This window comes from Petaurus breviceps, unplaced genomic scaffold, assembly GCF_028583685.1.
Source record: "Petaurus breviceps papuanus isolate PSGF00001 unplaced genomic scaffold, PetGlider_PUasm1.0 90779, whole genome shotgun sequence".
Taxonomy (NCBI): Eukaryota; Metazoa; Chordata; class Mammalia; order Diprotodontia; family Petauridae; genus Petaurus; species Petaurus breviceps.
Genome location: NW_027187344.1, coordinates 11,476,955 through 11,504,908, shown reverse-complemented (window position 1 = coordinate 11,504,908; position 27,954 = coordinate 11,476,955). Strand labels below are relative to the sequence as shown.

The window sequence follows — 27,954 nt, the reverse complement described above, 5'->3', positions numbered from 1 at the left end:
ATCTCATTGGAAAAAGAACTGACTTGGAAAACAGTTTGAGAAGAGATAACTTAAAGATTATTGTACTGTCAGAAAGCCATAGTGAAAGAAAGAGCCTAGACATTATATTTTAAGGAGTTATCAAGGAAAATTGCCCCGATATCTTAGATCCAGAGAACAAAACAGAGTTGAAAAGATCCACTAATCACCTCCTGAGATTCCAAAATGAAAATTTGCAGGAATATTAGAGCCAAATTCCAAAACTTCCATGTCAAAGAGAAATACTTCAGGCAGCCAGAAAGAATTCCTACGTTGTGAAGCCACAGTCAGGATTACTCAAGGTTTGGTGGCTTCCATGTTAAGGAGCAGGGGGCTTGGAATGTGGTATTTTGTAAGGCAAAGGAGCTAGGATTATAACCAAGAATCACCTACCCAGCAAAATTAACTATAATCCTTCAGGAGAAAAAAATTCTGTTTAATGAAATAGAGGACTTTCAAGTATTCCTGATGAAAAGATGAGAGCTGAATAGAAAATTTGACATTCAAATACAAGGCTCAAGAGAAGCATAAAAAGGTAAATATAAAAGGCATCATAAACATCTCAGTAAAGTTAAGCTGTTTCTATTCCTACATGGGAAGATGATATAAGTAAGTCCTAAGAAATTTAAAAGGATTTTAAATAGACAGAGGGCATAGATTGAGTTGATTTTGTGGGAATGATCTCCCCTCCCCCAAAAATAACAAAGGGGTGAGAAAGAGGGCTACACTGGGAGGAAGGGGAAGAGAGAGGTCAGTTGGGGAGAATTTTCTCACATAAAAGAAGTGTACAAGGAAGAGCTTTTACAGTGGAGGGGAAATAGGAGAGGGAGGTAGGCAGTTCTTGAACCTCAGTCTCATTGGAATTGGTTCAAAGGGAATGATAGATAGATAGACAGACAGACAGACAGATAGCACATTCAGTTGTTTATAGAAATGTAACTTACCCAATAGGGGATAAGAGAAAGTGAGGTGGGGGTGAAGGGGATGATAAAAGAGAGGACACATTAAGGGAGGCAGTGGTTAGAAGCAAAATAGACTTTTGAGGAGGAATAGGATAAAGAGAGAGAGAAGAACAAGAAACAGAAGAAACTGGAATGGAGAGAAATACATAGTCACATAGGTGTGAATGTGAATTGGATGCATTTACCCATAAAATGGAAATGGATGGCAGAATGGATTAGAAACCAGAATCCAATAATATGGTTTTTTTTACCAGATACACAATGAAACAGAATGACACAGAGTTAAAATGCTGGAGTAGCATCTAATAGGCTTCAGCTAAACTGGAAAAAAAAAAGGCAGGCATAGCAGTCAGGATCTCAGACAAAGCAAAACAAAAAATAGACTTAATTAAAAGGGGATAATCAGGAAAACTACATTTTGCTAACAAGTACCATAGGTGATAAAGTAATATCAAAAATGTTTATAGCAAATTTCTTTGACAAAAGATTCATTTCTCAAATACATACTGAGTATAGAACTGAGTCAAATTAATAAAAATAAGAGCCATTCTCTAAATGATAAATGGTCAAAGGATATAAACAGGCAGTTTTCAGAAGAAAAAAATCAAAGCTATCTATAACCATATGAAAAAATGCTCTAAATCACTATTCATTAGAGAAAGGCAAATTAAAGCACCTTTGATATAACACTTCATACCTATCAGAAATGACAGTTTTGGAGGAGATGAGGGAAAAATAGGTACACTAATGAACTACTGGTGAACTGGTCCAACCCTTCTGGAGAACAATTTGGAACTATGCCCAAAGAGCTATTGAATTGTGCCTACCCTTTGAGAAATTCTACTACTATATCCCGAAGAGATAAAATGAAAAGGACCTATATGTACAAAATTATTTATAGCAACTTTTTATGATGGCGAAGAATTGGAAATCAAAGGGATGCTCAACATTTGGGAAATGGGTGAACTAGTTGGGGCATATGATTGTGATGGAGTACTATTGTGCTGTGGGAAATGACAAGAGGGAGTGGTTTCAGAAAGACATGATAAGGATTATATAAACTGATACAAAGTGAAATGAGAAATACCAGGAGATTATTATGCACAGTAACAACAATGTTTTGGGGCAGGTAGGTGGCTCAGTGAATAGAGCACCGGCCCTGGAATCAAGAGGATCTGAGTTCAAATTCGGCCTCAGATACTTAACACTTACTAGCCATATGACCTTGGGCAAGTCACTTAACCCCAATTTCCCCTGCTCCCAAAAGCAAAAAATTTTTTTAAAGTAACAACAATGTTTTAATGATGATCAACTGTGAAAGACTTGATCAATACAGTGATCTAAGACAATTCCAAATGACTCATGATGAAAAAATGCTTTCTACTTCCAGAGAGAGAAGTGTATGCAAATTGAAGCATAATTTTCTATTTTTACTTTTCTTGCTTTTTTTGGAAGCATAGCTAATTATAGAAATACTTTTGCATGATTTCACATGTATGATTGGTATCATATTGCATTCTCAATGAGTGGGAGAGGGTGGAAGGGAGGGAGAGAATTTTGAACTCATAATCTGAAAAGAAAAGAATGTTTAAAATAAATAATAAATTGAAAATATTTTTAAAATAAAATTTTTAAAAAGAAGACTGGAAAGGTGTGGTGGGAGAGGAGGAATATATTAAATGGGGCTTTGAATGCCAAACAGGATTTTGTTAGGAAAGAAAGAGAGAGAGCACTTTATTTTTATAGCACCTAAGAGGCATTCTCTAAAAGTTGCCTTTTCTTTTCCAGGGAGGTCACCCGTTCTCTGAAAGATTTTTCTTCCAGCAAAAGAATGAACACAGGTGAAAAGGTAAACCTATTACTGATACTCAAATGTAATTTAAGTTAGTCCTCAGTTTCCCTTTATTATAGATGGGTAAGAAAAGAGGGATGATAGAAAGGTACAGAATCAGGAAAATGGGGATGAGAATTACATCATGTTAGAGAGGTCCAATATTTACTTTTGTTTATGTCTAATTTTACTAATTTCTGAATTTAAGTTCTAAATTGGCCACTTAGTCTGTGGCTAAGCTTAGTTTCTTTTTCATTGCCCTGTAATCCAGTATTTGTTGCCTTGAATCATTCTGGGGAAAGCAGAGAAGCTATAATGTCCTTTCCAAGACAAGAAAGGAAAAATTTTAATTCTCATGGTGTTGAGCCTTCTTTTTAGTTGGTGCTTATATGAGTGGACAAGCCTATTGAATTCATGAGAGTATTCATTTCTGTAGAAGATTGCATGGGTTATTAATGTTTGAAAGTTTGACTAGGCTCTCATGCAAGTATTTATTAGTAATAAATAATGGTAAATATTTGTTGAATTATTGAATTGGATCATACATTGAAACATAAACTTTATATTCCCCAAATCACAAATTTCTCATTGGTACCAAATATTTCTGGACTTTAGAGGTCCTTGAGCCCCTTCCCAAAGATGACTACAGTATTTATTAATTTTTTAAGCTAAAAATAGAACTCTCATAGAGTCATGCCTTTAGTTTACTCCTTCCTTAAATTAAAAAATTGATGTTGTTTCACAGAATCACAAAATTTGAAAATAGAGAAGTAACTTATTAGCCATTATCATATGTTTTCCAGTATGATATTAGAAAACTATTTATAGAAACAGTATGTAAAGAATGTAGACTAAACACTATGTTTTTGTTTCCTTCCAGACCACTATGAGGGACCTGTCACAGATGTTGAAGAAGATGCCCCAGTACCAGAAAGAACTAAGCAAGGTATGATGATCCAAAAGCCCCAAAGTGAAGCATCAGTAGAACAATTTTTCTTAATAAACCATATTACTCTAATTTTCTGTTAGAAATGTTTAGAAATTTTGGTTTTCAGGGCTTTTTTTTAGTAAGAAATTATTCAGGGTAGAGGCCTAAAGACACACAGACATAAAGACAACCTGTGGTGTCATAAAGTGGCTGTGAAGCAGTTACTGGTGATATTGTGTTGTTCCATGCCCCTTTTGTTTTTCATTTCTCTTCTTTTTCTTTCTTTCCTTCTTTCTCTCCTTTATAGTATGTAGTAGGCCTGCCAGTGACAGTGGTACCTGCAGACATTATTTTGCTCCACCATGGTGTTAACATAGCCAAAGAATTTGATAAATTCTTCGGTAGGGAGAATTCAGAGAAAGAGTAGATGATATCTATTTAATTTTTATTAACGAGTGTCTTAACTCTGAATAACTATATAGTTTCTATGATTTTCCTTCCTAGTGCTTATTGTAGCTGTAACATGGTTATGTTCAGGTCTTAGATTTCAGTTAGCGGGGCGGCCAGGTGGCTCAGCGAGTAAGAGCACCGGCTCCAGTGTTGGGATGACCTGGATCAAACTCGGGCTTAGATACTCAGCACCACACCCAGAAATAACTGGCTGTGTAACCTTGAGCAAGTTACTTAACCCCAATTGCTTTAAAAAAAAAAAAGATTTCAGTTAGCATTTTGATGGTTCTTTCTGCTTCCATAAGTTGTTAGAAGATGAAACAATGACATTTTTTTTCTTTTGAAGTGAGACACACGTCCAATTGAGAAGTTCTGTTTCCCTGTTTTCTCTAGCCCAAGTATTTGAAGTCTTAGGATGTTTATAATAGTCATTTAGTTACATAGCATTGTTCATAGCATTGTATTTTTCTTTATAGTATTCAACTCATCTGCACCTTGCTGAAGACTGTATGAAACACTACCAAGGCACTGTGGATAAACTCTGCCGAGTTGAGCAGGTAGGCCTTTTTCAGCCTCCGGTGAATCCTTTATCCTATGCATTCATTAAGATGTTTCTTAATTTCTGACCTTCAACATTCTGCAGAATCATGGGAAATAGACTAGATGGTATAGCCTCTACTCCCTGGACCCAATACAGTTCCATTCTCAATGGTAGGACCTGAATTAGATTGGAATGCTGTGCTGTGCTGTTTGGACATTGCATGTTTGATTCCTTCCAAAGCTACCAAATAGCCAGATGTGTGAACTTAGAAAGCAGATGCTGATAATGCTAGCTAAATTTCTTTTACGAATTTGTATTTGCTTTTTCTTTCTCGTGGAGCCTGACCAGCTCTCAAAAACTAGAAAAAAATCAGAGGGAGAGAGAGAAAATAGTCTTACTAGCAAGTTAGAGGGACCATGACCACTTAGACTGAGAATGAGACTTAGAGTTTAGATTTCCAATTCTATCTCTGCTGCCAATTTGATAACTATTTCTAATTTCTTTTCTTCTTACAAAAAATTGGGATAATTGTATTGACCCATTTCTCAGCATGAATTACATGGAATAACTAATCGTATGTCATATAAATAGGACATTATTAAGTTAACACCTACCTAATCTAAATGCACTCTTAATTTCCAAGGAATGGAATCATATACTGTATAAATATGACATTATTAAATAATTCCTGTCTAACCTAAATACATTCTTGATTTCCAAAGAGAGATTCCAAGGAAAGAGAAGATCGTTGAGAACATTCTAAATTCCACTTTATAACCCTCTTTGTAGTTTTGCAGATGAGAAAGTGCTGAAGTTGGAATCACTTCTTGTAACATCCATCATTTTCTAGGATTCAGAGAATCCCAGGATTGCATAATCCTGATTTGAAAAATCTCAAAAGTCATCTAGTCCAATCCAACCCAAGAATGCATATTGTCTATGGTCAGAGACCAAGGACTATAACAAACTAGCCCCTCAGGGAATTGCTTAGACTGCCTCATGGGTGAAAGAAACAGAAAGAGGGGCGGCCAGATGGCTCAGCGAGTAAGAGCACCAGCTCCAGTGTCGGGATGACCTGAAGATCGAATCCCGGGCTCAGACACTTAGCACCACACCCAGAAATAACTGGCTGTGTAACCTTGAGCAAGTCACTTAACCCCGATTGCTTAAAAAAAAAAAAAGAAAGAAAGAAAGAAACAGAAAGACTTTGGGGAAATATTAATTCAGAAGTACATAGGATCTTTCAATCAGTCACCCACTCAGTAAGCATGTCAGGTAACTACTATATTCCAGGCACAGTGCCAGGGGTACAAAGACAAAAATAAAACAGACCCTACCCTCGAGGAACTTACATCTTATCAGGTGAGAAAAGTGTACATAAATAAGTATATCCAGAATAAATACTGAGGTACATTTTAGCAGGGGTGGGTCCTGACAGCTGGGGGATCAAGAAAAGATACATGTAGAAGGTGTTACCTGAGCAGAGTTCTGAGAATCAGAGATGAGGTAGAAGTGTATGCTAGGTATGGGGGAGGAGGGGCAGTTTTCAAGTTAGTTTATTATCCTGGGACACACAAAATGTTGTTTCTAAAAGAACTTGACTGCCAAGGAAAAGAGTTGAAGATTCAGTAAAGACTAGAGGCATAGAAACTGCACCTAAAACTTCTCCAAAAAGTGATTTTGTTCCTACATGAAGTCAAGCAGTGTTTGAGTTAACAGGACCAGCACACCAAGACAGGCATGGCAACCTCACAGCAGTAAACACCCCAGCTGCTTATGTGAAAAAAATGTGTCCCTTTATGCACAAAATCTCTGTTGTTTCTGTGCCTTTTTTGAAAGGGAATTTTATGAGTAAACCCAACTAAGATTGATGGAACTGCTGTGTAAGTGCCCTGGAATTCAGTAGAAAGGATGGAAGGTTTTGGTAGCAATTAACTTAGCAGATAATTTTTGTCTTCTTATTGCCTTGGAAAGTAGCATTTGTTCTTTTTTCTTGAGATTTCGCTGACCTTCCCAAATTCCATGGAAAAGATTATTTTATTAGAGTATGATCTTGTAAGATTAGTTATGGCTACTTAAACTATACATCTCAACCACAAAATTTATATCTTTCCAAGGACCTGTTATTGGAATGTTCAAGCTATGACTGAGAAAGATACCATTAAGGTATATGTTTTCTGTAGGACCTGGCAATGGGCACTGATGCTGAAGGGGAGAAGATCAAGGACCCCATGAGAGCTATTGTTCCTATTCTGTTGGATGCAAATGTCAGTACTTATGACAAGATCCGCATCATTCTTCTCTACATCTTCTTGAAAAATGGTAGGAGTTGCGGGAAGGGTAACAGACACTTTCTAGGAAAAATGGAGAATAGAAAGTGGGACCACCATGGCATGGGGAAGCGAGGAGGGGAGAAAATAGTTCAGCAGAAGAAAAAAGAAAGAAAAGGGAAATAGTAAGAAATAGCCAGTTATTTCCTTTTGAAAAAATATATCATGATTTAGCTATCAATAAAGAGCTAAAGCAACCTGAGAATCTGAGTGTATATTAATGGATGAAGATGTTGTAGAGAAATGGGTACTGGGGGAGAATGAGGATGTATAGATTGGGCCTTTGTCAGTTCCATGTTTACTAGCTGTTTAATGTGAATCTCAAATGCGTTCTGACTCTGCTTTCATATAACCATTTTAATCAACATTTGAGTATCCCTAGTATAGAATACAAGTACTAACAACAAAACTGTCCTGTCCAGATTTAGACTAATGTCTGTATAGGAGGAGGAGTTATTGAAATACTAGAGCTATATGGGAATAGTGAAAAATTTTAGAGAGGTTAAAATAATGAGTACTTTTGGACTGAAATAGTAGTGATGTTCTACAAGCATTTAACCTACTGTGTAGAATATGGGAACTTGGGATTTAGACTGTTTAGTTTTAACTGTAATCACTGGTATGTAACTTTGGACACTTCAGTTTTTTAAATTGAGTATATAAATTTTTATTTCCTATTCTCACAGGCAGTTTGTGAGAATAAAATTATTAATGTTTTTAAAAACCTTAGAAGTAAATAAAAGTCTTGTTCTTTTTAAAGTGGCTATTCTCTTCTAAGTCAGTATGGTTGGGTTTGGATCTTACTGTTCTTTTAGGCATCACTGAAGAAAATCTGAACAAGCTGATTCAGCATGCACAGATTCCCCCAGAGGACAGTGAGATCATCACCAATATGGCCCACCTGGGAGTGCCCATCATTACAGATGTAAGTTTCCTACATCTCAACTTCTTAGGGATTGATTTCCCATACTGAGAGTGGCAGCAGTGAGGTTTTGTGACCTTGCCTACTTTGGGGAAGAGTGAGGTATTGTTTGGGCTCAGCAGCATCTGAAATGATAAAACTAGAAAATTAGAATTAAGGAATTTTACTGATGTTGATCCTGATATTATTTTTCAACCTCTAAACTGTTGAAAATCCTTGACAGTAGCCTTAAGAGCATCTCCACAAGGAAGTCAGGGTTTCAAAATATCTTAGTAGGATTATACTCAGGTAACCACTGGATCTCAAGGAACCTTGAAAAACACTTTAAAAAGAAAACTCTCCTATGAACTTAGCTTGTCAGACTTGCCTACAACACATTTATAGATATTTATCTACCTCTGTGCACTGACTAGCATTTTTTGTTGGAGTGTGTTTTTTGTTAGAGTGTTACAGTGTGAAAGGTCAGTAAACTGTATAAAAACAAAAATTTGATCCCATAGACTGCCCCCTGTTCTTGTCTCACTCCATGACAGTAGGTATGTATTTTCAAGATAGTTGACCAAGTATGACTGCCCCATGGCAGTCCAACCTCAGCAGTGAAAAAAACAAGTGAAAACTAGGATCCTAGTGATGATGTCAGTAGTGTTATCTTTGTAGGTAATGGACAATGTATTATTATTATTGGCTATCTGCCTGTGCTTTTTATAAGAATTTACAGAGTGATTTAGGTATTTGACCTACATTTCTTATTGCTCATAGCTCTGAAGAGGTGACAGGTGGCTATGGAGTTACCTTAGGCTCAATAACACTTGGGTGATTAGATTAGAACATCAAAGTCAAATTCCCTACAGGTTCCCAAGAGGGACAGATTTGGGCAGTTGCCATTTAACAGTTCTACATGGAGACTGATCCCCTTTAAATAATTTGTCACAGACATTCATTCTGTAGAGGTCAGTAGCAAAAAGTGACCAACGTTATCTTTGGTTCAAAGCCAAAAGTGCTGTAGCTTCCTCTGAGTTTTCTAAATTCATAGAGTTCTATGTGATCCAATTCAAAAGTGGGCCTCTGACTAAGAAACTAATCCTTTGTTTTCAGTCCACTTTGCGTCGCAGAAGCAAGCCAGAGCGGAAGGAACGCATCAGTGAGCAAACCTACCAGCTCTCACGATGGACTCCGGTGATTAAAGATATTATGGAGGTCAGTGATGGGCTGCATGGTTCATGACTTTTCTGTTGATAGTTCAGTTTTCTCTCCTTCTATAATAGTTGATGCAAGGTTATATAACTAGTGACCATGAAATTTTTTTCATGATGATTTGAATCCAAGGACACATGAACCTTTCACCTGTTTCACACTTAGCCTACTCTTTTCTTAAAGAATAGTAGCCAATAGGGGCAGCCAGGTAGCACAGCAAGTAAGAGCACTGGCCCCAGAGTTGGGATGACCTGGAATCAGACACTTAGCACCCACCCAGAAACACCTGGCCGTTTAACCTTGAGCAAGTTACTTAACCCTAATTGCTTAGGGGTGGCCAGGTGGCGCAGTGAGTAAGAGCACCCCAATTGCTTGAAAAAAAAAAAGCAGCCAAAATACTATTGTATGTTTGTTCAAGGTTTCCATATATGTTCAATTGTTTATGTGAACTTGAGCTTATGTTGTTTATGTGAACATGCTTTCAAATCAGAGGCCCAAATAATGACAGTTTGAAAAAAACAAACAGAAAAACTAAGTACATTCCCAGGATCAGAAAACAGTAATAAAAGGGAAGTATGAATGAGAGATGTTTTATTTGTGCTTTGTTAACTGATAGCTTTCATTCAATAGACAAGCTGATAGCATTCATTCAATGGACATTTAAGTACCTATATGTGCAAAAAACTATTTTAGGTGTGAGAATTCAAAGATGAAAAAAATGTAGTCCCTGACCCTATAGTCTTCTGGGAGGAATCCTATATATACATAAATAAATATGATACAAAGTGTAATTTGATAAAGTGTTCTCAGAAAATTTGAACCGAGAGAGATCACTTTCACCTGGAGAGATGAGGGTAGAGATAAGAAAAAGCCTCATTTAGAAGATGTCCAATGAGCAAAGTAAGTCTTGAAGGAAGAGAAGGATTTTAACAGAGATGAAGATGTGATGGTCTGTGCAAGGGCAGAGAGGTCAGTGAAAGCATTGTGCTAAGTCAAGAAATTCTTCAGAGGACACAAGGGGAATCCTAAGTGTTAGATCTGGGAAGGGATGTGAGATGTTCTTTAATTTTATATTTAAGGAATGTGAGGCCCAGAGAAGTGAGAAGTGAAGTAACTTGATCACGGTCACAGAAAAAGGTAGTGACAGAATCAGGACTGGAGAGCACAGGGGTTCCTAAAAGTAGTACAAGCATTTGGAGAATAAGTTTGTCCCAGTCAATCTCATTTCAAAATAATATTAATATTTCATACTATATATATAAAGACTGAGAAAAGACTGCTGTAACGTCATTTGGATCACTGCTATTTATATTGCCGATCTGTAGAGCTAACTGCCCTCAAAATGTTGTTTCTCCTGACCAGTTAATGATGTCAGATGGGATATGCCTGTAATAATAATTACTTCCATTTTTATAGCATTTTCAATTTTACAAATTGCTTTCCTCATAACATCCCTGTGAGTTAGACATATAGTATGAGTATTATGATCCATACATATATTTTAGGTCAGATAATTTTATAGTACACTCTAGTTATCATTTTTCCCTATCTCATACCTTTCATTTATATATATGGGTGTGTGTGTGCGCACACATATGTTGTATTCTTCAGTATACAAGTATAAGCTTCTTCAGGGCCTCAATTATTTCATTTTTGGCCTTCTACCCCCAAGTGACTAACACAGTGCCCTGGATCTAGGAGGTACTTAATATAAATATTTATTGAAATGAATTAAATCTGGTGAGCCACTCTACTTTTTTTTTTTTTTGCTTTTTGGAGGGCAATTGGGGTTAAGTGACTTGCCCAAGGTCACATGGCTAGTTTTTCTGTTAAGTATCTGAGGCCAGATTTGAATTCATGTCCTCCTGACTCCAGCACCAGTGCTCTATTCACTGTACCTCCTAGCCGCCCCGCCACTCTACTTTTTAAAAAAATCCTAACCCTAAAAGTAGAAGCAAGTCCTGTGAATGTCAAGTTATATTTTTGTGGCACATATGTGCCCTGCCCATCTTTTTGTCTCTGCTGTTTTAATTCCATTTTCAGATCTGCTTTGTTAATCAGTTTCTCTTCTCCTAATCTACCATATGGAATTTGTAGATGTGCCATGACTTTTAGAAGAAGTGGTATGGATTTTTAGGCAGCAAGGAAGAGAAACCAGGCATTGGACAATCTACCCACTTAGATAATTCAATTCCTAGAACCTTCTGGGACATGAGTCTTTTCCTGCATAAGTAGCCCTTCATCTGCCATCTTCTTGCAGAAGAACCTGTTGAGGTCTCTTAGATTGAGTGTTTTAACTGTGTGAGTCATTTCTTCCTCCATTTTTTCCTAGGATCCCCTCTTTCTTTCTTCCCTTGTCTTTTCCCTTGTACAGAAAGCTAAAGAAGAGTAGAAGCAAGAAAGAAAAATGTTGAGGTATCTTAGATAGGGAAAAATAGATAAAATGATGCTTTTCATTTCCACATCTAAAGGAACACATCAGCATAGATTACACAAGGATTGCTCCAGACCTGGCAATGGTCACAAATGCCATAAAGAAACCTGTTTAATAGATATAACTATGCATATATATGTATATGCATGTGTGCATGCACATATATATGCTACATATTTGTATATGTGTGTATAGATATGGTATGTATGTGCTTATGTACATACTTAAAATACAAACAACTCAGGTTGAATAAACTGATTTCTCTGTCTCTTCTATTTCTAGGACACTATTGATGATAAACTTGATACCAAGCACTACCCCTATATTTCTACCCGCTCATCAGCTTCTTTCAGTACCACTGCTGTCAGGTATGTAAAAACACCTGAAGGAAGAAGTGGAGGAATAAATGTCCATTCCTAGTGGGATTTCATGTAGTCATTCTGTTGTTAAGGTATGAAAAGCAAAACATTGTCATCTGCTTGGAGTCTTTTTCTCATAATTTTTTTTCTTGGAATACATAAAGTTGATGAAAATTTAGATGAACTAAATATGTTAGACTTGGGGCATGATTGGGAGGTCACTGGGAGGTGGTAGAGATATTAAAAAAACACATACACCAATAAAACATTTCCCAAAATAAAATAAATAAATGTATTATATGTGGGGGGAGGGCAGGCATGTAACATAGAGGCAATATGGTATATAGTGGATAGAAAGCTGACATTGAAGCCAGATGAACCTGGATTCAAGTCCTGCTTCTGACACACATTGGCTCTGTGTCCCTGCATAAGTTAACCTTAATGTTTAGGCTACTCTCTTAGGGCTGGATATGGCAGAGAGGATGCCACTCTGCCTGGGTGGGAGAGTGTCCTTCTCAAGGACTTCTCAGTATGAAATCATGGGTCTATTCTTCATACTTATTCTTTCTAGGCTTGTGTCATAGTGGCCTCCATTCACTAACTGGTGTTTAGTGCCCAAATGCCTAAATAATGAGGGGTCCATTACTTATGTTCTTGTAACTCTTCATAGCAGTGTATGTATTCTACTCTTGTATGATCCTTTCTGTGAATGTCTTTTTCAATAATTCTTCTGATGTTTCTCATTTTTTATCCATAAATTCAGGATTCTATTTTTACTTTGCTCTAGAGTCTAGAAAAATAGATTTAGTATTTAATACAACTCCATAATGTCTTGTCAGCACATACCATTTCTAGACTTTCCTCTGTTGTCTTTATCTGTCTAGTCTCTTTTGCCTTTTAATTCCTATGTCTCGAAAATATGTTTACCCTTCCTGAGAAAAGGCAGTAAACCCTGGGCAGTCTCGTAGCAGCTATGTTTATTTCTTTTTTTCTGTTATTATGATAGCTTCAGTTGTCTCAGGAGAAGAATCAAGATGGGTAAACAACTTGTGTCACTGATACTACAGTGTGGCTAGTCCCTGACACCTTGTTAGTGGTACCTTATCACTTCCCATCATATACACCTCCTTTTTGCTCTCTGTCTCCTTTTCTCTTGTCTTTGCTTTCTCTACCTCTCTCTTTTCCTCTGAACCCTTTTTTTCCCATTCTCTGTCAGCACCTTGAACCTTTTCATGGCTCTCAGAGCATTGCTTACCCTTTCTGGCACTGTTTGACTTTAAAAGTTTTCCAACTTCTGTTATCAGTCAGTTCTGGATCAGAATCTAAAACCCCAAACAGTGACATGAGCAGGTTAGACGGATTACAACCAGAACCCACAACTGTGTGACAAGAAGGGGGCAGGCTAGAAGGAGAGAAAGTGATCCAGGCATCTGTGGCTGACCAGCCGGGACATTGGGGAGACATGACTGTGATGTTAGAATCAAAGTAACCAGATATGTCCAAGCTGGCAACGTCTAGCGTTATAGCAATCAGCTTGACATCAAAACCTTTCAGTTTCAATGAATCTGTTCCTTCTACTGAGGCATAGATAATGTTTTGTTGAATACAATTCTGTATAAGGGATAATGGCAGATCAACTCTTTTTTTTTTTTTGGAGGGGGGAAGGCAGGGCAGTTGGGGTTAATTTGCGCAAGGTCACATGGCTAGTTTTGTGTTAAGTGTCTGAGGCTGGATTTGAACTCAGGTCCTCCTGAGTCCAGGGCCGGTGCTCTATTCACTGCACCACCTAGCCACCCCAAGATAATGTTAATTCTTAAAGTATGCAACAATGGGGTACATTCGTGACTTAATTATTTTCTCTTATTCTGTCTCCCTCATTCACTATGTGTATATATATACACATACATGTACATATATATATATACACACACTCATCTGTCTCTCCTTTCTTACCTAGTGCCCGCTATGGACATTGGCATAAGAACAAGGCCCCTGGTGAGTACAGAACTGGTCCTCGCCTCATCATTTTCATCCTTGGAGGTGTGAGCTTGAATGAGATGCGATGTGCTTATGAAGTGACACAAGCCAATGGAAAGTGGGAGGTGCTAATAGGTGAGTAGGGAAGCATTTTCCATCGGGAAGGGGGCATTTCCATAGCAATCTCTGACACCATCCTGTGCTTTTGTGTTTCATTAAGCCTCTCCTTCCCCAATCCCCCTGCAAAATCTAATTTTCAGAAGACAGTACATGAAACACAGTTTGAGGAAGGGTGCATATAATGTCTATTATCTTTCCTCATTACCCTTCAATAAGGGGAAACATCTTGTAATATGCAAGCAGTTGTTAAAGATAAGACATGAAGCATTATTGTTTGACTTCTAGGGTTTCCCTTTGGCTATATCAACATAAATTAGTATGAGGTATAACAAGCCTCTTCCTGTCTCATCAATTTTCAGATCTATTTAGAGAAACATGAGATTGGATTATCCCCCAGCCATGCTCACTGTCCTTCCTACTGGTTTTTCCAAAGTCAGAGGGAAAAGAAGTTCTTTGCCAAAGGGAAGGACTATTTTTTCTTCCCTCAAACTTTCAGGAGCTCTTATAACAAGAGCCTTATTTTTGTTCACTTATAGAACAGTAAATTGGGAAAACTCATTTTCTTAACAAAATGAAATGGAATTTGCTCTGGGGTACCTTTCAGTAGCAATCCATTCCCTCAGCATATACTCCACTAAAACTACTTCTTCCTTTTCCATGAGGTCATCAAGCCTATGAATGAGCACCTGTTAGAAGCAACATTCAAATACATTCAGGCAGTATTCTAGGTATGTTGGAGACAGGAATACCTTTCACACTGGAAGGGGAATTGCATTCCAATCACTCTCCCATTCAGAAGAGTTTCCTTACTATTCATTCATACATGACCTCTCAAGGTAGTTGTTAGATTAGGGAAAGCACTGACCTAAGTTGGTGTGTAAAGTTTACCTCTCCCAATATGTTTCTACTCTTTAATTTAGTGGTAGTTCTGATAGTCACATTTATGTGAACAGTATTTAACTAAAATAGAAAAGATATTTCTGTACCAGGATAATTGAGTTCAAGTGTTAGCCAGACCATGAGAGCAGGCAGACTAAAAGGCAAAAAGGCCAGTTCACTTGTAAATTGTTACATCCCATCTGATAAAACTGATATTAATTATTTCTGAGGTACCTTGTTCTACATGATAGAAGAAGTAAACTGCTTGATAGTCTTTTAAAATAAACTATACACCTCCCTCTCCTTTTTCCTAATCCTTCTAAAGCTTCATTTGCCTGATCAGCCATTTCTCAGTGAAGTTTGCTTTTAGATTGTGTGCGTGTCCTCATTGATATGTAGCATTTAGTAATAACATGCTCTTGATTCTGTTGTATAATCATTGCATGAGTGTCCTTTGAAGATAACCCAAATAATGTTCCTTTGGACAGAAGCTGTTTACTGCTGGGCCATCGTATTAAATCCTCTTCCTTTCAATAGTCTTACTTGAAGTATTTAGTTGGGAGTTGGGAGCTTGGGTTGACCAAACAAATTTCTGGGGAGGCCTAACATTAACAGCAGAAGGTCCTCTGTATGAGCTCACCTAATAATGCATGCTATATCATTTTCTTAGGTAGTCTTATCATCTTTGTGTGTCTCTTGCTTTCTTCACACATCATCAGCTGCATAAAATGTAGGCCTAAGTTGGCATGTTCCTTTAACATACTTCTGTTCAAGCAGTCAGCTGGCCTCTGTTCTCCCACAGGTTCTACTCACATTCTTACTCCCACCAAATTTCTCATGGACCTGAGACACCCCGACTTCAGGGAGTCCACTAGGGTATCTTTTGAGGATCAGGCTCCAACAATGGAGTGAGAGCCAGAAACAAAGTAAAAGCAGCTTATTAAAGAAAAGAAACTCTTCTATTCTGAAGGGTTTTCTTTGATTATTCCGTCACTCTTTTTCTTTTCTTTTTTCTTTTTAGTTTATTTTTTATTTGGTTTTCTTTAACTAGAAAATGCTTGCAGTCCTTAACACCGATTGAAAATGTGTCCAGTGCTGCCTTCATGAACTCCCACTATGAAATTCTCTCTCTGGGCCCAATCTTGCCAACATCCTCACACCTTGTTACCTGCTGCTCAGTTTAGAAAGCTGAAGTCCACTGACTATTAATTTAAAAATTAACTGATTTGAATTCCAGTGCTGTTAGAGGGAGCTAGGAGTTAAACAGAAGTTGAATCATGATGCCTTAGCCTCCAAGTCAAGGTTTGGGTTTATGGGCATTGGGCAGGCCCCCGAAGAATTCATGAACTCTTGATTATGACATGACTATGAATGTAAGCCTAGGTTAATTCAGGAGGAAGTTGGACCTGTGGACCGATGGAAATAGATATTTAGGTTAGTAAATGTAAGACAGATCAGTACAGGGCCGGTGGGTTTGTTGGAATTAAAAAGAATAAATAGCAGAACCTAGGTAGATGACAGCTGGTATATGTAAGTGTTATTTTCTTGTGATGGAGACATATCACAAAGGATGATTTCGAAGAGCCTGTAATCTGGGGTTGTAGACACTGTGTACTTTGGTGATGCTGAGTAGTAAATGCAGTGGTTTCTCGTTTTGTAATGTTCTTCTGGGAAAGGAATGCTTTTTTAATTATTTAATTTCTCAAAATTTATTCCATTTTCTTTTTCTGCCTTATACAAATTTTTCAATAGCTTTTGGAAATTTAAAGATCTTGTGGTCAGTTTCTCTCTTACCTATATATAGATATGAAAAGTATTCTCAGCTTCCTCCATAATCCTAGATGCACAATTGATTCTCAGTTATTTAGAAGTATATTATTGATTTGGTAGATAATCTATATTCCTTGCTTTTTTTTCCTTGAGTTATTCACTGGAATATGGAAGGGGACATATTTGAAACTCAGATATATCTTGTTGCTTAGTAGTAGTTGTAATAAAATATTTGGATTGGGAGGAGCCTGGGTATTTTCTCTGTGTTTCAGTTGTCTCTTTTTTCCCCACTTTCCATTAACAGAAATAATTGAGTGTTGTATTCAACTTTGTTTTCCAAGTCCTAAAGGATGAAAGAAATTGTATAGCAGCCATGGTTTGGGGTAGAGTCAATGTGCAAAGGTTTAGATTGCTTTTCTGATACCATTAAACCTCTCTCTCACCTCCAGCTCCCAGATTCAGGTTGCCCCCAATATTAATCTCTCAGAACACTAAGTGAAGAATTATATTCTTAAATCTGTCTCACACCACTTAGTCAGTAAACATTTATTAAGTTCCTCCTGTGTGCCAGGCACTGTGCTAAGCAGCTATAATACAAAGAAAGCCAAAAGATAATCCCTGTTCTTAAGGAGTACACAGGGGAGAAAACATACAAACAGTAACTGTGTAAGTAAGGTGGATACAGTATAAATTGGAAATAACCAACAAAGGGAAGGTGCTGGATTTAAGGGGGATAGGAAAAGACTTCCTGCAGAAAGTGGGGTTTTACCTAGGACCTGAAGGAAACCGGGTAATCCAGGAGGCAGAGATAAGGAGGGAAAGCATTCCAGGTGTGGAGGACAGCCAGAGAAGATGCCCAGAGTGCGATAATGGAGGCCAGTGTCACTGGATCATAGGTTATGTGGGGAGATGTAAGGTGTAAGAAGACTGGAAAGCTGGGGGAGGGCAGGTTATGAAGGGCTTTGAGTGCCAAATAAAGGATTTTATATTTGACCCTGGAGGTGATAGGGAACTAGTGGGATTTATTGATATATCAGGAGGGGAAGGTGACATGGTCAGACTTGAGCTTTAGAAAGATCAGCTTACTAGCTGAATGGAGGCTGGACTGGAGTGGGGGGAGACGTGAGGCAGGCAGACCCCCCCTCCTCCACCCAGCAGGCTATTGCAGTAATCCAGGCTGTGTGAGAGTGGCGGCAGTGTCACTGGAGAGAAAGGGGCTTATCCAGGAGATGTTGCAAAGGTGAAATCAATGGACCTTGCCAAGAGCTTGGAGATGGGGGTGAGGTGAGAGAATGTGTTTAAAGAGAGAGCTTAAATTGAAGAATGCTAAAACAGTGATGGCATGTTGTTATTGTTCAGTCATTTTAGTCATGTTCCCATTTTCTTTTTGTTTTGTTTTATTTGACAAAGATACTGATGGGATTTATCATTTCCTTCTCCAGCTCATTTTACAGATGAGGAAATTGAGGCAGAATTAAGTGACTTGCCCAGAGTCACACAGTTACTTAATATGTGTCTGAGGCCAAATTTGAACTTAGAGACAGGAGTCTTCCTGACTCTAGGCCTGGCACCCTATTCACTATACCACTTAGCTACCTCGTATTTCTTTTTTTTTTTCTTTTTGGAGGAGGGAAGGCAGGGCAATTAGGGTTAAGTGACTTGCCCAAAATCACATGGCTAGTAAGTGTCAAGTGTCTGAGGCTGGATTAGAACTCAGGTCCTCCTGACTTCAGGGCTGGTGCTCTAGTCACCTAGCTGCCCCATCCCATTGTGTTTCTTAAAGATTAAAATCACTTCCTTTGTTCTCTAGCCACATAAAAAGATCCAGTTACATGAAATTGCTCTTCTCTCACATTGCCTTCCTTCCAGTGGGGGCCAAGGATCTAGTTCTAACTTTTGTGACTTTGGGCAAGTTGTTTTGCTTCTTTGGGTCTTCATCTCTTCACTATGAGATGAGGTAGTTGAATTTTCAGTGACCTCCAAGACCCATCCCAACCCTAAGTCTACAGTTTCTGTGACTGTGGAGATCAGCCTGTTAATAGCTGGAATATAGTGTATAGGAAGCTAAATAGCTTTAGCAAACCATAAAACAACCCCCATCCCTGGGGAGTAATCAAATGAATGCAAAGAGTGATGGCAGTCAGGAAACTTGGAGGCTGTGCTTATTTCTCCTACTGACTTACAGCGCCTTCTTAGGCAAGGCAGTTTACCTCTGGGCCTTGATGCCCTTGTCTGTAAAATGAAGGGGCTGGGCTAAGTGACCTGTAAGGCACTTCCCAGCTCTAATCCCTTTAAGCCCTAACAGGCTGTAATTCAGTGTCAAACTTAAATAGAAAATAAGGCCACTAGTATCCATAAGGATCTCTGTGGAATGCATATTGACTTAGAAAAACCACATATTAACATTATCTCTGTTCTTTTGTATTTTTATTTATTTTCTCAAGTATATTCCAGTTATGCTGTAATGTAATTCAGAAGGCAGTCAGGAGTATTGTGGTCCAAGGGCCCTGCTCGTTTGACTTCTCTGCTGTAATTCACTTTCCTTTCATTCATTCCTGTAGTTACACAGAATCTGGCACATACCATAAAATTCCATTTACCATTTATCAATTTTCAGTGAGAATGGTTATGCCCCAGCTAAATCACATTAGAAGAGGGTTGCAAGCATGTTTATTTCTGCTGTACCTCTAGACTGTTCAAAAGTGGGGTGGTTCTTGAGATAAAGAGGTTCAGCTTCCAGTTCTTATCATTCTGTTTCTATTACTGTCTGGGCAGAGTTTGGCAGTACTCTGGCAGTACAGTGGAAATAGGTTATTATGATACTGAAAAACGGGGATGGTTATGTTATTGTTGGTTGATTGGTCACTAAGTGTCTTAATTTTCTTTCCTCCGGTAGGCTTGAAAATGGGAGCAATTATTTTAAGTCTAGTTTATAGAAGTACATTGATGAGTTCTTAATTAGAGATATATAGTATGCAGATGGCAAGTAGGTGGATAGCATTTGCTGAAAGTCGTATTTTAAGATTTTTGGGGGTGGTGAGTGTTAGAAAGAAGCTGCTCTTTATAGCCATGGTGAATAATTTGTAGAATTTAAGAAATTCTTATAATCAGAGCTTCCAAATTTTTGAGAATTGAATTTTGGAAGATGGGCACAAGAAGTAAAAATACAGTGACTCTGATAGTGATTTATTATGGATTCTCTTGGGACAGAATTTTCTGTCTTAGAAGGAGCCTTTCATTTGCAAAGTACATCTTTTTTGCTAAACTCTATAGAGATTTATAACTGCCACCAGAGAACATGAGAAAATTTTATATTCTCTGCTTCTAAAATGATTTGAGAGAGTGTATATATTTTTGGAAACATTGAGAAAGAAAGCATATTGCCATAAACCTTCTTTTTATGCAATTGGGGTTAAGTGACTTACCCAAAGTCACATTTAAATAAGTGTCTGAAGCTGGATTTGAACTCAGGTCCTCCTGACTTCATGGCTGGTGCTCTCTCTACTTTGCCACCTACCTACCCTGTTGCCATGAACTTCCTAGCACTAATTGGGTCAGGGAAAGTGGTTTTAATCTGATATACCCCTTTCTTGTGGTTGTCCTGGTGACCAAAAATTAGACTAAAACTTAATTTGCCTGTATTTTTCTCCACTTAAATTTTAGTTATTAAAATTATTTAGATGTAAAAAAGACATTGTTTATAATGAATGACTATGAAGCCATAATTCAGACAGGCATTGTTTATAGGTTTGAGGAAGAGTGTTGAGTATCTGTTGTTTCTTCTCCTTGTTCTTCTGTAGCCAGAGCTGACTTAGCCTTTATCTGTGTTAATGGTGGAGTCAGCTTGGGTGTTTGAACCCATAAGTAATGTCCCTGCTTTATTTCATTTCCACTAAACATCTTACCAGATAGTCTGACAAGCCAAATAAAGATTTAATTTGATTCTGTACCCTATGTACCCTGTGGATACTCAATCATGAAGAGTTTAACGCCTAATGAAAAGACTGAGGTGATTAGATGCAAAATTGGGAGAATCAAGGGGTCTGGATAATCTCAAAACCATTCTCATTAAACTGTCATCTTGGGAAATACAGTATTTTTGGTTGGATTTGTATGTATGTTTTAAAAAGCATTTTGTTATAATTCTATCTTTGGCACAAGCTCTTTATTTTTTTTCAGTGAAAGTCACACATCTGAATTCAGGAGCTGCCATTTACAAATACTTTTCCCAGGTTTTGGAATGAATATAAGCATACTGCCCAGAGAGGAACAGTTGAAAAGTAGAATTTTGTGGGTGTTACACTTATGTCTCAAGCCCAGCATTTTTAGAACATTTAAAGTCATTCGGATTTGTTTTAGGACATAAATAGAATGAATTTGGTGGGTGTAGACCTAGTTTTTGTTTATCACTGTCCTCATCCCACAGTCTTCAAATAATTTGAGACAAAAGTTAACCTCAAATTAGAAAAGTTACTTCAGTGTTTGAGCAGTGGCATCGGGAAACCTAAAACCTGAGTTAAAATCTCCACTCTGCTATTTATATAGCATCTCCCTGGGCCTCAGTTTCCTCAGTCTGTAAAAGGGAGATAATATTTGTATGGCTTACTTCGCAGGGGGAATGTTGTGAGGATCAAATAGGATGGTGTATGTAAAGTGTTTTATAAGCCACAAGTCAGTTTGTAAATAATAGTTAATTACTGTATTCTAGAGGAGCATTAGCAGGGTTACCTCTGAATTCTGAATTAGAACTAGAAGGGTATAGTAGAATTAAGGGACAAGAGAGCACATAGATCTGTCACATTGATAGACAAGACCATGTGGCTTGATTGCATCCTTAAATACTAAAGTTTTTCAGCAAATCAGATATTTGTATAGGTGTATTTAATAATTTTTTTGACTAGGGGTTGATGCTGCTACCCCAATAGACCACTCTGTAACCTATTGGCAGTCTCAATTCCAGACTTGGACTACAAAACAAAATGAAATCATTCGCAATGTTATTAAATAATAAGCATCACCAACAAAAGTGTTAAACCCATCCAGAAATGGGAATTTTAAAACTAACTACTATGTGACTTAGATAAATTTGAATTCTGGAAGAATTGGTAAAGAAGATCCAAGTGGATTAAAGGCATTTACCTGACTTACTTTAATACCTGAGACAGTTTCTTCCTAGTTTTAGCAATCTAACTTTTATTCAGGAATAGGTAAGACTAGGAACTCTGGCTAGGCAAAAGGCTTCATGTATATCACTTTAGGTCAACAACCAGCACTAGAAAAAAAAATCTTAACTTAGGAGCCCCTAGCTTCTGTATTTATGAGCAAGCAGCTATGGAGAAAACTAAGCAGAAAGATTTCCTGTTCCCTAAAAATGCTACCTTTCAATTATTACTACCTTTCAAAATTCCTCATAGATTGTTTTTCTTCCAGCCATAAGATGCTTCCTTGATAAAATGATTGTAGAATTATATACATACTCAACTTTTAAAAAAATGTACATTGACTGCATTAGACTGAGAATGTAAGGCTCTTGTTTGAGTAAAATGAGTTCATGGCTGTTAAGTGCTTTACAAACTTTAAGTGTCAGTACAGTTATAATTTTTGGTCTCAGATCTGCCACTAATTCATGGTGTATCCTTGTATAAGTCACTTAAACGGTTTCTCATTTTATGTCTCTGTAACATAAGGATCATAAGAGCTGTCCCTCCATATCTCTCAGAAATGTTAAGGGCATCACAGGGTCATATACATGAAAGTACTTTGGAAGAAAGAGCCCTCCAAATATATCTGGTGGCATTTCTGAAGCTGGTATGTTCAGTTCAGGTTCTTAAGATTTGTAGATCAGTGAGTGAACTCAGTGTCTTGAGCAGAGCATTTTTTTCAGCCAGTCTTTCTTGGAAATAGCAAGGATTGATACAGGAGAACAAGGCCTGGGGGCCTAGAATGGTGTGCCATGAGCTGGGAGAGGCTTCTATTGAGAATAGGTTGTGCAGGTTTTCTCCTTCTCTGCCTGTTCCCATTTCCAACGTGCCCTTTCTTCTACTGCCCCCTCCCTGCACCAATCCCTAGACTAGCCAGGGAGGTGGAAGCTTTCTAGTCGGAGGTACTTCTGCTCTGTCACAGTTGCAGGACAACTCTGTGAGTGGCAGTCAAAGGCATAAGGACCCACGATCCTTCTAAATAACTCCTTTGCCAATTCCTGGGGATAAATCTGGCTTCCAGTAGCTTTCTCTCCCTCCTTACACCTGTGATTGCCCTCTTTCCTTTCCCCATGTCTCTTGGGAGGCACATTTTCAAGTACGGACAGCTTTTATTTCCTTCTCTCCCACCCGGGATATCTTTCTTTGAAGCCCACTGCTGCATGCATGCAGTCCTCATGCTCCACACACCACTCTGCTGCTCGCAATCACTCCTCTTCTGTTTGGTCCATGTCCAAAACACACAATCCATGCATCTTTTTTTAACCTCACTTAGAGCTCTCTCTCTCCTTATTAAAAAGGCCTTCATTTCTTTTAATTTATTTTTTTTTGCAGTAGAAGTATATATAATTCCATTAGGCTTAAATTTTTGCAAGCATTTCCAATCTCTAACAATGCGCGGTATCTTCAAGGTAAGACCTCAGGTACTCAAGCTCCCCTCCCCTGCACACCTGAGGTCCCACCAACAATTCCATGGTGGCGCCTATTATTTGGATCCCAGAGAGTGCCCCTTCCCATCCCTCAGGTCCTCACACTTGTCAGCCTCTTCACCCAACCCCCACTAGCTCTTTTTCCCGTGTAGTGTCTGGTATTTCTTCAAAAAAAATGTAGAGCCCTCAATTCTGGCTTCACTGTGGTATTCAAAAGAGGAAGTGCCATAGAGTCACTGTTTCACAGAGACAAAGATAGCATATGTTGAGCAACTTAATGGGAAATAAGCTTTACTCCTGGGTGTGGTCCCAATTTCTGCCTGAACTAAGGAGTTCTTTCTTCCTCCCAAAAAAGCTTCCCACAAATATTTTGAAACTGTCCCTAACCCAAACCCCTCTAAGCCTTTATTTATATCAAGACCAGGGTGGGGGTGGGGGTGGAAAAGCAACCTGTGCCCCTTGTCTAACAGGTCCAGGTATCTAGAATTGAAGAGCAGAAAGCTATCTGAAGGCCAGTGCCTTTCTGAGAAGACTTACTTTGTTTTTCTTTAATATGCCTTCCCCAGGAGCCACACACATCCTTACCCCACAGAAACTGCTGGACACGCTGAAGAAACTGAATAAAACAGATGAAGAAATCACCAGTTAAAATAACCAAACCACCCCTCCAAAAAGTGATAATCTTCATGGCTCTCGGCAGCTTCCTATGGCTGGTCTTAGGTGTTACTTTGCAGTACCCGTTCTCATCTTCCATCAGTCCCCACTGCACGCCCTGGCTTTCCCTCTTTGGTCTTGTGTTTGATGAAGCCTTCTTCTTGTTTAAAACAAAGGGAAATAATGCATTGTGTTTATATAAAAGAGAGCAGAGTATGTATGCATCTCACAAAGAGAAATTCATTTTCAAGTGATGTACTGCTAACAAGATTTTCAGACTGTGATGACTGGACACCTCTCTTTTCCTCCCTCCATTACGTATGGCATTGTGAGTTTATCCCTACCCCAGTGCAACATGAATGCTCTATGTGGAAACTGCTTGAAAACAGATAGGTAGAAATTTGGTTTTTAAAATTTCTTTTTTTTTCCTGGGGGTGGGGGTGGATGCAGGTAGAATTGTTCCCATTCTTGTTGGGCATTTTTTCCTTACTGTAGAGTTTTCTGTGTTCTTGGAATATGTTAAAATGCAGATTGATACTTTGTCTTCCCCCCACTTTTCACTCCTCATTGTCTCTTTTGATCCAGATGTACTTGGAAGTAGAGATCAGGTGACATCTGCTTGGTCATGTGGAGAACATGACCCTCCACTTTACCCAGCACCTGATGTCTCCCAGGGGTACAGCTACAGTCCCAGGGTGAGGCTGTCTGAGGCTATAGCACCAGACAGTATCTTTTTCTGCCTAGAAGGGTGCTGCCACATCTGTCCTCTGATGTACTGCACCTCTTACACAGTGCTGTGTAAGTTGAAGGAAGGAATGTGGCTCTCATTGATAATTCATATTTACTCAGAAAGGAAAACTGTTTTCTTGGGATTTTAAATTTACACGTCAGAGATCCCCAGGCTGGTTAACTGAACCAAAACCATAGTCTTATTTAATCTTCTTAGGAGTTCAAAGTGACCTGGACCCAAATCTCCCTTATCCAGGCATACTTACAAAAGATAAATACCTAATTCTCATTAGGGTCAAACTTGATGGAGAAAATGATGGAAAAGATTCTGGTTTATTCCACAAAGCAAGGTCCTTGAGTCCCACTTATCTGCAGAACAGGTGCATCAGATAAATTATTGATGCAGGTTTTGTCTATAGCCCATGTGCCCAGTGAACAAAATCCCTTTCCAGAAATCTTCAGTTTCATGTACAATAATTGATTTTCCATAGTGTGAGTTCAGATGACATCATGCTTGTGAGAATTTTAAAAATGCAAATAAGGCCATTTTCACCTTGTATTGAACTTTACTCTAAAACAAAACAAGGCAGTCTTATCATGAGTCTGGAGACTGTGCCGCTTTGCATTCAACCCTGCCAAGTGCACATTATCTGTTTCTGCCATCATTGTCCAGTAGTGAAATGTTCTGGCAGTGGGAGTCCCCAGGTTCCCCAGACCCAGCAGCCCCTCATCCCTTCATTCCAGCCGATTGTGTGTATATTACTTAATGTGTCTTGTGATGTTGTTGCAAGCTTGATGTATGGTAGCTTAATTGCAAGCCTTCTTCCTTTCCTTTCAGATGACTTTCTTCTCTCCCTCTTAGATGCATTATGGTGTTTTCTTATCTTCCTAAGGCATTGAAACTTTCCCTTTGCACTGAGAGAATCAATTCTTTGCCCCTTCTTCGTTATTGGACTTGTCTCTTCCATTCCTCCTTATCCTTTTTGAAGCTGTTTTTTCCCTTTAGGGCAAAAGCTATAAACATTTGCACTGATTTTTTTTTAACTTTGCCCTTGGTTTTGTTTCTCTTCCTTTGAAATAGCAGTGTACATGCTTTGGGATCTTGTTTAGACATTGTTTTTCCTTTCTCTGTTGGTTATTTATATGAAAATAATTTATCAAAAGGAAAACTTTAAAAAAAAGCTAGTCTGTCTTGAAACTTGTTTACCTCGATTTACTGGAATCTCAGTGTTTGAAAGTGTTGAAGCACAAACATGTATCATCTCTATATCTGTTCTTCTGTATTAAAGCACTCAAGTCTATGAAATAAATAAGCTCCTATTCATGGCGCACGGAAGTGACTCCTGGTTTTGTTTAACTTTTGGAATGGAAATGGGCAGGTTCCTTTTCTGTTACTGCCTTGTGTGGAGGAAATTGATTCACTGTGGCGTTCTACCCTGGTGTTCTCTTCTTCCTCTTTCAAAGTCAGACTAACAGGAGTACTTTCCCTTTAGAAACTGCATCATATCTAGGATCACTCCACAAAGTTGATCATAAGGCCTGCAACAGCAGCTGGGTACTTTACATAGGATACACTTTCATTATCTCAGTTGCCTCATCTAAACCATTATATCCATTGTACAGAATGTTCAGTCTTTCTTTGTAGACTGCATGTTGTAAAGTAGGAACCTTTATAAATATTTTCGAGTTAAGATTCATGCCATAATAATGTTGTAATAAGCTCAGATCATTTTACATGTTAACATGGCCTACCTCTTCTTCCTCTGCCTCTCACATCTGTGTTACTTGAAAAGTCATTCAATCTACATAACGATTTGTGTGACAAACCCTTTTCAAAGCTGGGACCTGTTTTATTTATATCCAAGTTTCCAGTTTTTTTGTGATTCGAACTTGTTCTTTTACTTCTTAAGAGTTTATGATGTGCGGCAGCTAGTTGGTGCAGTGAATAGAGCACTGGCCCTGGAATCAGGAGGACCTGAGTTCAAATCTGGCCTCAGACACTTAACACATACTATCTGTGTGACCTTGGGCAAGTCACTTAACCCCAATTGCCCTGCCCTCCTCCCTCCAAAAAACAAAAACAAAAAAAAAGTTTGTGATGGCCTTCAAACTGGTAGTCCTAAGGAGCCTTGTTTGTACCAATGTTTATTGTAAAGTAAACGTCAGTAGAAGGGTTTGAGGAGCCCTTTATTTATTCCCAGTTATTTTTCGTGGGCCTTTATTTTTCTTTTCCCACTTATTTTCCCCCCTGGATCTCATGGTGGCATTTCCCTGATTTCTTCTGGTCTCTTTTTGCTTCTTTCATTTTTTTTGCCCCAAACTCAGATATCCAGTCTCCCCAAATCCCAATAGATGTATTTTAAACAACAAAAACAAAACTTTAAATATCTTATAAAAATTTCCATCCTCTATTTGAGCCCTAGACAAAAGAGCTGCCTTCCTTTTGAATTTACTTGATAATAGAAAATGTTAATCCCTTTTGTTTTAACAAATAGAAAGAATCATTCAGAGCTACCTAAGTCTGGTGAAAAGGGGGTAGTCATTGAAAAAACTGGTTCATAATGTTTGGGGTCACAAATGAGGTGTAACTAAAAAACAAAAAAAGTGGATTTTTTTGTGCAGTTTTAAACTGGGTCTGAAAGCAATTCCCAAAGGAGACCTTCAAAATGTTTTGAGCATAACAGCATCAGTGGAATGAGTTTATGGGCTTCTGGGGAAAAAGGCTTTGAACAAGACTCACAGTAATGTGTTCATTCTCATTTTTTGTTAATCAGTCTCATTAACTTTATGGTCATACCTTGTATACTGTCCCCTTTATTTCTTCTGCCATTTCATGTGTGTTACTCGTTCAGGGCAAAAACCATGTCCCATTCATCTTTTTCTTTCCCACAGCACCTATCTCAAGGCTTTACATCAAGCAGATTATCAATGGAGTTTTTAAATTAAATAAATGCTTAAATGGCACAGAGGGATGTTAGACTTATACTTTATAGGGCTGAAGTTTCTCACAAACATCTGGCTCTGCTACCAAAAGTTGAGATTTACAGATCACAGGGATGGCATTGAGTTGATAACATGAATGTACTAGAATCTCTATCCCAATCCTGATCCCATCCATGAGAAGAAAAGAAGAATCAGGACAAAAGTATTTCTGTACTTAGGCTTGGAATTGTATTCTAAATCATATTCTATCCCCCTTGCTTACTTGTTCCCCATACCATACTCCTG

The 27,954-nt window shown here is 38.3% G+C and overlaps 1 protein-coding gene across 2 annotated transcripts in view; it reads left to right on the top strand.

Moving 5' to 3' along the window:
• Positions 1–26,057, top strand: part of STXBP1 (syntaxin binding protein 1) — a 103,913-nt gene extending 77,856 nt beyond the window's left edge. Inside the window, exons 11-20 of one of the 2 annotated variants that reach the window (XM_069069555.1) lie at positions 2,769–2,829; positions 3,692–3,757; positions 4,666–4,746; positions 6,914–7,052; positions 7,876–7,985; positions 9,078–9,179; positions 11,893–11,978; positions 13,927–14,081; positions 15,748–15,871; positions 23,910–26,057. In XM_069069555.1, the coding sequence (XP_068925656.1) occupies positions 2,769–2,829; positions 3,692–3,757; positions 4,666–4,746; positions 6,914–7,052; positions 7,876–7,985; positions 9,078–9,179; positions 11,893–11,978; positions 13,927–14,081; positions 15,748–15,857 (910 nt within the window). In that variant the 3' untranslated portion in view covers positions 15,858–15,871; positions 23,910–26,057. The remainder of the gene's footprint in view (positions 1–2,768; positions 2,830–3,691; positions 3,758–4,665; positions 4,747–6,913; positions 7,053–7,875; positions 7,986–9,077; positions 9,180–11,892; positions 11,979–13,926; positions 14,082–15,747; positions 15,872–23,909) is intronic. The other variant, XM_069069556.1, reaches the window with a different exon arrangement.
• The last annotated feature ends 1,897 nt before the right edge of the window (positions 26,058–27,954 follow it).